Source organism: Panthera tigris, chromosome X, assembly GCF_018350195.1.
Source record: "Panthera tigris isolate Pti1 chromosome X, P.tigris_Pti1_mat1.1, whole genome shotgun sequence".
Lineage (NCBI taxonomy): Eukaryota > Metazoa > Chordata > Mammalia > Carnivora > Felidae > Panthera > Panthera tigris.
In genome coordinates, this window is record NC_056677.1 from 73,012,139 (window position 1) to 73,026,029 (window position 13,891).

At 34.7% G+C, this 13,891-nt stretch overlaps 1 protein-coding gene across 1 annotated transcript in view; it reads left to right on the top strand.

Moving 5' to 3' along the window:
- The first annotated feature begins 1,121 nt into the window (after positions 1–1,121).
- KLHL4 (kelch like family member 4) overlaps positions 1,122–13,891 on the top strand; it is a 192,735-nt gene continuing 179,965 nt past the window's right edge. The window contains 3 exon segments of the mRNA XM_007085586.2: positions 1,122–1,168; positions 1,170–1,384; positions 1,387–1,534. Coding sequence (XP_007085648.2) covers positions 1,122–1,168; positions 1,170–1,384; positions 1,387–1,534 — 410 coding nt within the window.

Here is a 13,891-nt window from a genome sequence, read left to right on the forward strand (position 1 = left end):
GCAAAGAGCCTTTATTCGAGCTAGCTCGAGCTCAATCCCCTACCTGCACCGACGCAGCGGTGAGATACCAGGGAAAGAGAGCGAGTTTCAAAAGGACAAAGGTTTTATTGGGGCCTAGGGGCAGTTGGTGAGGTAATGGCTATGGCCTCAGCCGATTGGCTGGGGAAGGGTCCTGGGGAAGGGTCCGAGTCCTGTTAGGCAGGTAAGGGGGGGTTACTCAAGGGGAGGAGGTGTGGTCAAGGTGAAGGACACAGAACAAGATGGAGTCGGCCGGCGTAGGCCCGCCCTTTCAAATTCTACTTCTGAAAACAATATTGCACTGTATGTTACCTAACTAAAATTTAAATTAAAAAACACATTCTGTAGTGGGGTGTGTGTGCTTTTAGTCATGGGTAACCAACACTGTCTCATGTTTCTGAAACTATTCAGGTTTTTAAGTAAATATTAATGTAAAAACATTCATATTTTTAGATATTATGTAAAAGTAACTACAAACCTGCATGAGAGGACTGATGACAAGATGTTCTTCCTTAATGAGGTACCATTAAAATTTCCATGAGTACCTAAAAAAAAGATCATAATAAATCCCTTGGTACAAATTCTTGTAGGACAAAATAGTGCGCTTTCAGAAGTGCACTAATGGGGAATGAATCTGGCAGGGGTGAGTAGAGGGAATATATAAGGAAGTGAGTTTAAATACTGCTTTTGCTCACTTGCCTAGGTTTAAGCCACAGCTAATATAATTCAGGTAAGGAAGAAGAAGCTGGGTTAGATTTGCAAATCGAGGTGGGAGGGCTGTGAGCATGCAAATCCAGCAGCTGCAGTGTGTTGGGGTAGCTGCTTTCCTGTGCTAAGCTGTTTTACTACTTTAAGATCTGATCTCATCATCCTGTCAGTGTGACTTCCCACCTACTGTTAGCTGAAGTTTTCTGCTTCAGTTAGAAAGCTAGAAGTATTCACAGGACACCACCACAGGCAATGGGGGAAGGGAGGGAAGCAAGAAAGACTGCTCTCAGCACTTGTGCTTTTGTTAGTTCTACAGAAGAGGCAGGGAAACAGGAGATAACAAAGGCTCCATTTCCTTTCTCTGAGAGAAGGCTTTTGTCTTTCCTCCAGCAACAATGTCAGTGTTTGGCAAAAAAGAATTTGATGTGAAACAGATCCTAAGGCTGGAGGTGGTTTAGTCATCCTTCTCAAGGATCCTCCAACACTGGAAACTGCCTTCAGCAGGAAGGATATGAGCTTAGAGGGACCCCGGTTCAGGGCACATTGAACAACCACTCTCAGGACAGAAATAGACTGGAAAAAAGGAACAATCCTTTCCATCCCAACATACTAACATCAGTGCCAGGACTAGCCCCTGACCATCAAAGAGCCTTTCAGAATTGGCCTCACAAAACCTGATAGAACATTTTCGAGCAAATGAAGCTACTCCTATGGCACTTCCAGAAGGGAATTTGTTTAAAGAAGCCTGAGAAACACTTAAAGATTTGGAGATGACTGCTGCTGATAATACAGAAGATTCTACAGTGAGGTAGGAATTTTCAATTGCATAATTGAAAGCCACAGAATAGGTTAACTCTTCAACTCTTATTTAGTGTTTAAATAAAAGTGCTATAATTATCTCTGAATTTGTATGCAGCCAATGAACGTTTACAAGAACCCCCTACCTCTAAGTCTATAAAGGAAAAGAGTAATAATTCATAAGTTTTGATAATTAAAGGGAAATATGTTTTAGGGTGGTGAGTTTACTTTTCTGATTCCATTCCAATTCTGTTAAGATTTCTGTTTTAGGGCTAAGAGGTATTTAGTATAATTACTAACTTTTTGTAAATATCTTCTGTGGCTTGGAGGTTCACATGCTTTTGATTCTCTATGCAAGTATAATGAGTTACATGACTAGCAACTCTGACTTTGTGAGGTAGGCCAATTTTGACAAAATAAAAGCTCTAAGTGCTCAGTACATTCTTATCTGTTCTATAGTACATAGTTGCTGTATTTACACTAAATAAATACATTATCTTTATATGAGAGTACAGAACAGCTTCCTTTGGCATTTGAAATTTATTTGAAGTTGTATTTGTTTCATAGATAGTTTATAATCATGAAAATATTTGACATAAAGCAAGTAATGAAATGGTCCTTATATCAGTGAGATCGTAGAGTTCGAAATGGAACACTTCAGCTATTTGAGGATATTAAAATGAAATAAGAAGTGATAATAAAGTATAGCTTAAGTATAGTTCATAAAATATTTGATTATGTCTTCATTTTTGTGTCCACTAACTGTTTGAAAAAGAGAAAACTGTGTTCTGTATGCTAATCTTGTCCAATATAACTTAACCTAGTAGATTTTTACTTTTTTTTCTTTTACACTATCAGATTTTATTTCCCCATATATTGTAGACACAACTGATAATCTTCGCAATGTAATTAAAGTGAAAAAGAACCATAAGAAAATAAGTATTTTTATATATTTTAAATTATGTAACATTTCAACATGAAGCTATGCTTATTGTTCGGAAATAATCTTTATTTGATGTACTATGTCTCTACATAACTATAGAAGATAAGGACCAGCAAATTTGCTTCTAGATATGTTTTTCTTTCCATAAAACTGCCTGACAATTCCTTCCTTCCTTATGTAATATCAGTAGAAAAAACAATATAACATTATGACAAGTGACAACTGTGAAAAATAATGCCTTTATAGAAAATCAATCTTCTTAGTGAAATATAAACATACAAAAGATTTTGTGAAATGACTTTAAGAATAATTTTAGGTTGTGATACAGACACTATAAGAAGTAAAGTGTGTATATATTAATTTCCTAAATAATTTGTGATTATGCAAGAAAATGCTATATAACTGCTGGGATAGCAGGTTGTATTTAGTACAACTAATTGGACTTTAAAATAATATGTAATATATGCTTTTAGATTTAGCACATTTTTATGAATATGATTTATTATCAAGTTGGCTTACCTACCACACCCAGTGCTCATTCCAACGAGTGCCCTGCTCAATACACATTGCCCATTTCCCTCTCCCCCACACCCCATCAACCCTTAGTTTGTTCTCTGTATTTAATAGTCTCTTGTGGTTTGCCACCCTCCGTCTCTGTTTCTATTATTTCCCCTTTCCTTCCCCCATGGTCTTCTGTTCAGTTTCTCAATCCACATATGAGTGAAAACATGATATCTGTCTTTCTCTGACTTATTTCACTCAGCATAATACCTTTCAGTTCCATCCACATTGCTGCAAATGGCATGATTTCATTCTTTCTAATTGCCAAGTAGTATTCTATTGAGTATATAAGGCACATCTTCTTTATTCATCAGTTGATGGACATTTAGGCTCTTTCCATAATGTGGCTATTGTTGAAAGCACTGCTATAAACGTTGGGGTACATGTGCTCCTATGCATCAGCACTCCTATATCCTTTGGGTAAATTCCTAATAGCGCTATTGCTGTGTCATAGGGTAGCACTATTTTTAATTTTTTGAGGAACCTCCACACTGTTTTCCAGAATGGCTGCACCAGTTTGCATTCCCACCAACAGGGCAAGAGGGCTCCTGTTTCTCCACATCCTTGCCAGCATCTGTAGTTTCCTGATTTGTACATTTTAGCCATTCTGACTGGTGTGACGTGGTATCTGAGTGTGGCTTTGATTTGTATTTCCCTGATGAGGAGTGATGTTGAGCATCTTTTCATGTGTCTGTTGGCCATCTGGATGTCTTCTTTGGAAAAGTGTCTATTCATGTCTTCTGCCCATTTCTTCAATGGATTATTTGTATTCTGGGTGTTGAGGTTGGTAAATTCTTTATAGATTTTAGATGGTAGCCCTTATTCCCATATTTCATTTGCAAATATCTTCTCCCATTCTGTTGGTTGCCTTTTAGTTTTGTTGATTGTTTCCTTTGCAGTGCAGAAGCTTTTTATCTTCATAAGGTCCCAATAATTCATTTTTGCTTTTAATTCCCTTGCGTTTGGATATGTGATGAGTAAGATATTGCTCCAGCTAAGGTCAAAGAGGTTGTTGCCTGCTTTCCCTCTAGGGTTTTGATGGTTTCTTGTCTCACATTTAGGTCTCTCATCCATTTTGAGTTTATTTTTGGGTATGGTGTAAGAAAGTGGTCTAGTTTCATCCTTCTGCCTGTTGCTGTCCAGTTCTACCTGCACCATTTGCTAAAGAGACTGTCTTTTTTTTTCCATTGGATATTCTTTCCTGCTTTGTCATAGATTACATGGCCATACATTTGTGGGTCCAATTCTGGGTTCTCAATTCTATTCCATTGGTCTATGTGTCTGTTTTTGTGCCAATACCGCACTCTCTTGATGATTACAGCTTTGTAGTAGAGGCTAAAGTCTGGGATTGTGATGCCTTCCACTTTGGTTTTCTTCTTCAATATTACTTTGGCTCTTCGGGAACTGATTCCATTTCCTCTCTGGTTATGGGTCTGTTCAAAATTTCTATTTCTTTCCGTTTGAGTTTTGATAATGTATGGGTGTCTAGGAATTTGTCCATTTCTTCCAGGTTGTCCTGTTTGTTGGCATATAATTTTTCATAGTATTTTCTGATAATTACTTGTATTTCTGTGGGATTGGTTGTGATAATTCCATTTTTTTTGTGATTTTATCTATTTGGGTCCTCTTTTCTTTTTGAGAAGTCTGGCTAGGGGTTTATCAATTTTGTTTATTTTTTCAAAAAACCAACTCTTAGTTTCATTGATCTGTTCTACTGTTTGTTTCCTTTCCTTTCCGTTCCTTTCCTTTCCTTTTTTTTTTTTTGTTTGGATTCTATATAGTTTATTTCTGCTCTGATATTTATTATTTCTTTTCTTCTGCTGGATTTGGGGTTTCTTTGTTGTTCTGCTTCTAGTTCCTTAGGTGTGCTATTAGATTTTATATTTGGGAGTTTTCTTGTTTTTTGAGATAGGTCTGGATTGCTGTGTATTTTCCTCATAGGACTACATTTGCTTCATCCCAAAGGGTTTGGACTGTCGTGTTTTCATTTTCATATATATATATATATATATATATATATATATATATATTATTCTTCTTCTTTAATTCCTGGTCGACCCATTCATTCTTTAGTTGGATATTCTTTATCCTCCATGCATTTGGATGTTTTTCAAACTTTTTTTGTGGTTGATTCCAAGTTTCATAGCATTGTGATTGAAAGTGTGCATGGTATGATCTCAATTCTTTTATATTTTTTGAGGGCTGTTTTGTAACCCAGTATGTGATCTATCTTGGAGAATGCTGTATGTGCACTCAAGAAGAATGTATATTCTGTTGCTTTGGGATGCAGAGTTCTAAATATATCTCTCAAGTCAATATGGTCCAGTGTATCATTAAGGGTCATTGTTTATTTATTGTTTTTCTGTCTGGATGGTGTGTCCATTGTTGTAAGTGGAGTATTAAAGTCCCCTGCAATTACTACATTGTTACCAATAAGATTGCTTATGTTTGTGATTAATTGTTTTAGATATTTGGGTGCTTCAGAAATCGGTGAATAAACATTTATAATTGTTCAGTCTTCTTGATAGATAGACCCTCTAATTGTGATATAATGCCCTTATTCATCCCTTGTTACAGCCTTTACTTTAAAACTAGTTTGTCTGATATAAGTATGCTACTCCAGCTTTCTTTTGACTTCCAGTAGCATGATAGATGGTTCTCGATCCCCTCACTTTCAATCTGAAGGTGTCTTCAGGTCTAAAATGTGTCTCTTGTAGACAGAAAATACATGAGTCATGTTTTTTTAATCCATTCTGATACCTTATGTCTTTTGATTGGAGTACTTATTCCATTTACATTCAGTGTTATTATTGAATGATATGAGTTTAGAGTCATTGTGTTATCTGTAGGTTTCATGCTTGCAGTGATGTTTCTGGTGTGTTGTGGTCTTTGCAATATTCACTCACAGAGTCCCCCTTAGGATCTCCTATAGGGCTGGTTTAGTGGTGATGAATTCCTTCAGGTTTTTTTGTTTGTTTGTTTGTTTGTTTGTTTGTTTTGGCGGGGAAACTTTTTGCTCTCCTTGTATTCTGGATGACAGGCTTTTTGAATAAAGGATTCTTGGCTGCAGAATTTTCCTAATCTACACATTGAAAATTTCCTGCCATTCCTTTCTGGCCAGCTAAGTTTCAGTAGATAGGTCCTCTACTACCTTTATGTGTCTACCCTTGTAGGTAAAGACTGATTTATCCCCAGCTGCTTTCAGAATTCTCTCTTTATCTCTGTATTTTGCCAGTTTCACTATGCTTTGTCATGCTGAAGATCAATTCAAGTTATGTCGCAAGGGAGTTCTCTGTGCCTTCTGGATTTGAATGTCTGTTTCTTTTCCCAGGCTAGGGAAGTTCTCAGCTATCATATGTTCAATCACACCTTTAGCCCCTTTGTCTCTTTCTTCTTCTTCTGGAACGCCTATGATACATATATTGTTCTGTTTCATTGAGTCACTTAGTTCTCTAATTCTCTGCTTGTGATCCAGAATTTTTTTTAATCTGTCGTTTTCTCAGTTTCATCTTTTTTTCATAATTTTATCTTCTATTTCACCTATTCTCACCTCTACCTCTTCAATTCTGGCTGTCCCACCTTTAGTTTATCTTGCACCTCATTGACAGCATTTTTTAAATTCATTATGAGCATTTTTTAGTTCCTTGATCTTTGCAGCAATAGATTCTCTGCTGTTCTATGCTTTTTTCAAGCCCAGTAATTAATCTTACGACTATTACTCTATATTCTTGTTCATTTTTATTGTTTAAATCTGTTTAGATCAGTTCTTTAGCTGTCATTTTTTCTTGGAATTTCTTGTGAGGAGAATTCTTCTGTTTCATCATTTTGACTCATTTTCTGTCCCTAATGGGTTTTAAAAGCTTGTTATGTATCCTGCACCTGCGAGAATTTTTATATTAAAAAGGGTCATACACTGTCCAGGGCCTGGCCTTGCAAGATGTGTTTTGTGGAGATTGTTACTTGAGCTCTGTTGTTGTGACTTTGGTTACTTCATCTCCCTACTCGTTGTGATATTTTGACCCATCCAGTTGGTGTGGGTTGACTTGTTTGTTGAAGTAGCTCTATGCCTTGTCACGTTGTCCCAGTGTGTCCCTGGAAGATACAATCTCTTCCTCCCATACTCTCAGATTTCAAAGTCCATTAGCTTCAACTCTGCTTTGTTTGTGAGACGAGAGAACTTTGGATCCTCTTACTTCTCCAACATGTTGGCCCTTCCCCCATTCAGCATATTTTCATTTGATCTCTTTTCACCATGAATTACAATTTTAATAACTGCTGAAATTTGAGATTAATATTAAATGCATTTGACTCTGTGGTAGAGAAATTTAAATTATCCTCTGTTACCGCCTGATAAAATTTTTTAAAGATTCCTAAATTGATATTCCAACATGAGAACACTTTTACGATAAATTATTTGATAGAAACATGCTGGATAAAATGTCAAATATAAATTTTCACCAAAGAATGTTTTATATATATATAAATTTCTTTTTTATTTTATTTCTGATATGTTTCATGTTCTAAAGAAATGTTCTGTTAAATTTTCTTTGGTTACAGTAGAAAGTTAATATTTTCTTAAATTAAATAGAGTGGTTTTATAGATGTGCCAAGGATATTTTTAACAAAAGAAAAGGTGTTAGGAAATTATTAATTAAAATATGATGGATTATTAATGTCATATTAGCTATTCTGTATTAGGTCTTAAGGAGAGTTTGAGAAGGAACTTATGTCTTGATTCTCTAACGCTTCTCTTCAACAAGACTGGGGACACAGGAGGAAAGGTTCCTGAGATATTGGCAACAGCCTCACATTCCCTCTTGCGGTAAACAAACAAACATGGCAGTCCGTGTGGAAAATTATCACACTACTACAAGATGGGCTGTGACTTTCTGGGCAAAGTAAGGGTATCTAAGTCATCCTGCTTTCTACAAATATTGCAGAAAATTAAGAGAATGAACTAAATTATTAAATTGGAGCATAAATGAATAACATACAATTATTCCTAAAACAGATATTAAAAGCAAAGTATTAAAGTTATATGTAAGTTATGAATCACTAAGTTGTATACCTGAATCTAATATTACACTATAAGTTAACTAGAATTTAAATAAAAATTTGGAGAAAGAAAAAAAATAGTTATATTAATATCTTGGCTTGATCATTTTAAAGCCCAAAAACATTCCTATGTAATTGAGTTGTAATTTACTACTTCATTTAGGAACAGCACTGTATCATGATCGCACACTGTTAAGTTTGTACATACCAGTATGCTTGTCATTATCATTTTTTGTTCTAGTTGTCTACTAACTCTACATCTTTGCTTCATTATAACTATGTTGCTCAGTGTTCTTTCTTTCCTTTATTTCATCCCTAGCATTCTAAAAATCAAAACAAATATTTTAACAGTCTGTTATAATCGTGCTTCTTATATGGCAAATATTCTTATTTTTGTTTTTTAACTTGTTTTTAGATTCCACTTATGAGTGAAATCACATGGTATTTGTCTTCCTTGATCTAATTTATTTCACTTAGGAAACTATTTTACACTGCATTGTTCAGTAGAAACTGTTACTTCAAAGGAAAAAATAAGGAACAAACTATAATTTGTAGTTTATAGAAAGTTTATGGTTAAATCCCTTGGCATATGGTTTAAAATGTATGGTATAAGATTATACAAATTTTCAATTGCTTTATTAAATTTAGAGTATTTTTAAAAATAATTTAAAATTAATGAAATGATTCCAAACCATTTTATAGATGGAATATCTGATTTTAAATCTTGATTTAAATCTTTGTTACTTGCAGCCTCATTCCATGGTCCTCATGTTTCATTTCTAGCAGTGTGGTATTGTATATATATTTAAGTTAACATTAACTAAAATGTATTTAATATTTGGAAAAATTGGGACTCCTTTCAGTGTAAGGATCTAACAATACGTTAGTTCCATGTTCCTTTAAATACCATAATTAAGCATGTCTATAGTTGTTATTTCTGACATTTGAAAGGCAACTATTTCGGGGCGTCTGGGTGGCTCAGTCGGTTGAGCATCGGACTTCGGCTCAGGTCATGATCTCGTGGTCCATGAGTTCAAGCCCCACATCCGGCTCTGTGCTGACAGCTCGGAGCCTGGAGCCTGCTTCGGATTCTGTGTCTCCCTCTCTATCTGACCCTCCCCTGTTCATGCTCTGTCTCTCTCTGTCTCAAAAATAAATAAACATTAAAAAAAAATAAAAAAAAAAGAAAGGCAACTATTTCATTTCTGCATTTGGAAATAGAAATGAAAGACTCAACATGTATGGTATTATTTAATATGTGGCTTCAAGAACAACATATTAAGTATATCAACCTGTGCCACATTGCCTAAATGTTCAGACACTTACTATTTTAATTTAAAGTTTATCTTTTAAACTTCTATGTATTCTTTCTGATTTTTGTAAAACATCTCCTTAATAGCAATCTTGTTGATGACTTTCCTATGAGTTTGTAAGTAAAAATTGCTTCCAATGCTATATATATATTAGTGTAAAATTCTTATATTTGAATAATATGAAAAACAAATCAAGGTAGAGGAGTGGGGAACACTAGATCCTTAATAATAAAAACACTCAGATTGAAATATAATGTTCTATAAAATGTACCTGGAACATTTTTAGTGCCATAAAAGAAGAAAGTTCTCAAAAAATAATGATGGGGCTATGTCATGTCAAAGGACATAGGCGCCAACTATAAAAGTTCCCAATGGCCAAAGCTAGAACAATGTTAGCAAAAAAATAAAATTATATTTGATTATAAACCAAAATTTAAAAAAATATTCGTAAGTCCATAAATAAATAAATACATAAATCCATAAATAAAAGACAAATGTATTATGCAGAAAAATTCCATGTTATTTATGTACATACTCTGCCCTCAAGGAGGTAGAGGTGACTACTGTGTTTTAAGTGTGGGCAGTACATATTGACTTCTTTCTTAAAAGTGATACAGTATAGAACCACTGCAGGGGTGTGGTAATTTTACAAGGAAGAAACCTGACAAATACTACCTGAGCCAGGTAAGCAAGTTTAACATCAAAAGTGCTTAGTAATTTTGACAGTGTGTACACTTGGTATGATGTGATGAGAATGGCACTTCTGTCCTCTCCTCCCACAAAACCCATAACCTCTCCAGCTAATCATGAGAAAAACATCATACAAATTCTAATAGAGGAATATTTAAAAAGCACCTGGTCTATAATTTTCAAACTACTAATATAATCAAAAAAGGAAATCTGAGAAACTGTCACAGTTGAGAGGACCCTAAGAAGACATGAAAAATAAAAGGGATGTGGAAGAGAAAACAGACCTTAGTTAAAAACTGAGGAAATCTGGGTAAAAAAATGGACTTAAGTTAATAATAATGTGCCACTATTGGTTAATAAATTGTAACAAAATTGCCATACTAATATAAGTTATTAATAACAATGGAAACTGGGCGTGGGCTTTATGGAGACTATACAATTTATAGACTATCACAATTTTTCTGTAAAACAATATTTTAGCAAGTGCTATCTTAGTATGTAGATTCCATAAGTCAATAATAGAAGATTATGTAGTTGTAAGATTTTGTTGTTTGTTTTCTTTAATTTGTTCTTTGTCAACTGATTAAAGGATATTAAATCAAAAGAAGTAGGCTTTTTCCTATACATTGGCAACAACATAATAAACAGTCTAAAGGCAATTCTAGGAAAGGAAGCTAACATTATGAGAATATCTAAAACCTGTATGCAATTTCTGGCCCTATCCTGATGATATGGACTGTAGTTACTATTTGTTAAAGGATACATACACCCCAATGTTTATAGCAGCATTATCAACAATTGCTAGACTATGGAAACAGACCAATGTCCACCAGCTAATAAATGGATAAAGAATATGTGACATATATATAATGAATATTACAGAGCTATTGAAAAGAATGAAATCTTGCCCTTTGCAACAATGTGGTTGGAACCAGAATGTATTATGCTAAGCGAAATAAGTCAGTCAGAAAAAGACAAATACCATATGGTTTCACTCATATGTGGAATTTAAGAAACAGAACATATGAACATATGGGAATATAGGGAAGGGGAGAGAGGGAAACAAACCACAAGAGACTCTTAACAATAGAGATAAAACAGAAGGTTGATGGAAGGAAATGGGTGGGAGATGGGCTAGATGAGTGATGGGTATTATGGAGGGCACTTGTTGTGACCAGCACTGAGTATTGTATGTAAGTGATGAATCACTTAATTTTACTCCTGAAACCAATATTGCACTGTATGTTACCTATGAAACTTATATATATATATATATATATATATATATATATATATATAAAAACATAAACATATATAAATATATATTATAAATATATATAAATATATATTATAAATATATATAAATATATATTATAAATATATAAATATATATTATAAATATATATAAATATATATATTATAAATATATATATTACAAATATATATAATATATAAACATATATATATGCGCATGTGTGTGTATGCACATATATGTATATAAAATTAAAAAAAGAATGAAAAAATCACAGCCCTGGTAGCCAATATATAAGGTTTAAAAGAGAAAAAAGAAAATTAAAAAAAGACTTAAAAAGAACTACCTAAGGAAAAGTAACTAAAAGAGAGAAAATTAAAATCAAGTAGTTTTGTTTTATCTGCTGTTTTAGGATGAAACAGGTATTACTGATATTTAAAAGAAAAAGCATTATGTAATGTTTTACTCTGAAACACAGTAAAATAACATGGCATTTTCCAAATCAATATATTGACACTGGAAGAGAGCAAAACCAGTGATCATGTTTCTTAAAACTATCAGAGTGGGGGAGGTAGGAGAAGATGGCAGAGTGGGAGGACCCTAAGTTTATCTTATCCCCTGGATACAACTGGATACCACTCACATCATTTTGTTTTAACATAATTTATTGACAAATTATTTTCCATACAACACCCAGTGCTCATCGCAAATAGTGCCCTCCTCCAACCCATCACCCACTTTCCCCTCTCCCTGACCCCCCATCTACCCTTAGTTTGTTCTCAGTCCTTAAGAGTCTCTTATGGTTTGCCTCTCTCCCTCTCCGTAACTTTTTGTTTTTTTTCCCCCTTCCCCTCCCCCATGGTCTTTGGTTAAGTTTCTCCAGAATCACATACAAGTGAAAACATACGGTATTGTCTTTTTCTGCCTGGCTTATTTCACTTAGCATAATAGCCTACAGTTCCATCCACGTTGCTGCAAATGGCCAGATTTCCATCTTCCTCATTGCCAATTAGTATTCCACTGTATATATAAACCACATCTTCTTTATCCATTCATCGGTTGATGGACATTTAGGCTCTTTCCATAATTTGGCTATTGTTGAGAGTGCTGCTATAAACATTGGGGAACAAGTGCCCCTATGCATCAGAACTTCTGTATCCTTTGGGTAGATTCCAAGCAGTGCCATTGCTGAGTCATAGGGTAATTCTATTTTTAATTTTTTGAGGAACCTCCACACTGTTTTCCAGAGCGACTCCACCAGTTTGCATTCCCACCAGAAGTGCAAGAGGGTTCCTGTTTCTCCACATCCTCGCCAGCACCTAGAGTCTCCTGATTTGTTCATTTTAGCCACTCTGGCATGAGATGGTATCTCACTGTAGTTTTGATTTGTATTTCCCTGATGAGGAGTGATGTTGAGCATCTTTTCATGTGTCTGTTGGCCATCTGGATGTCTTCTTTGGAAAAGTATCTATTCATGTGTTCTGCCCATTTCTTCACTGGATTATTTGTTTTCTGGGTGAGTTCTTTATAGATTTTAGATGCTAGCCCTTATTCCCATATGTCATTTGCAAATATCTTTACCCATTCTGTCGGTTGCCTTTTAGTTTTGTTGATTGTTTCCTTTGCAGTGCAGAAGCTTTTTATCTTATGAGGTCCCAATAGTTCATTTTTGCTTTTAATTCCGTTGCCTTTGGAGATATGTTGAGTAAGAAATTGCTGCAGCTAAGGTCAAAGAGGTTGTTGCCTGCTTTCTCTTCTAGGGTTTTTATGGTTTCCTGTCTCACATTCAGGTCCTTCATCCATTTGGAGTTTATTTTTGTGTATGCTGTAAGAAAGTGGTCTAGTTTCATCCTTCTGCATGTTGCTGTCCAGTTCTCCCAGCATCATTTGTTAAAGAGACTGTCTTTTTTTCCATTGGATGTTCTTTCCTGCTTTGTCAAAGATTAGTTTGCCATACATTTGTGGGTCCAATTCTGGGTTCTCTATTCTATTCCATTGTGTCTGTTTTTGTGCCAATACCATACTTTCTTGATGATTACACCTTTGTAGTAAAGGCTAAACTCTGGGATTGTGTTTTCTCCCGGTTTGTTTTTTTTTTCTTCTTCAATATTACTTTGGTTATTCGGGGTCTTTTGTAGGTTCATACAAATTTTAAGGCTGTTTGTTTTGGCTTTGAGAAGAATGCTGGTGAAATTTTGATTGGGATTGCATGAATATGTAGATTGCTTTGGGAAGTATTGACATATTAACAATATTTATTCTTCCAATCCATGAGCATGGAATTTTTTTTTTCCATTTCTCGGCATCTTCTTCAAATTCCTTCATAAGATTTCTATAGTTTTCAGCATAAAGATCTTTTACATCTTTGGTTAGGTTGATTCCTAGGTGTTTTATGTTTCTTGGTGCAATTGTAAATGGGATCCATTTCTTTATTTCTCCTTCTGTTGCTTCATTATTGGTGCATAAAAATACAACAGATTTCTGTATATCGATTTTCTACCCTGAAACATTGCTCATTTCATGTATTAATTCTAGCAGACTTTTGGTACATTC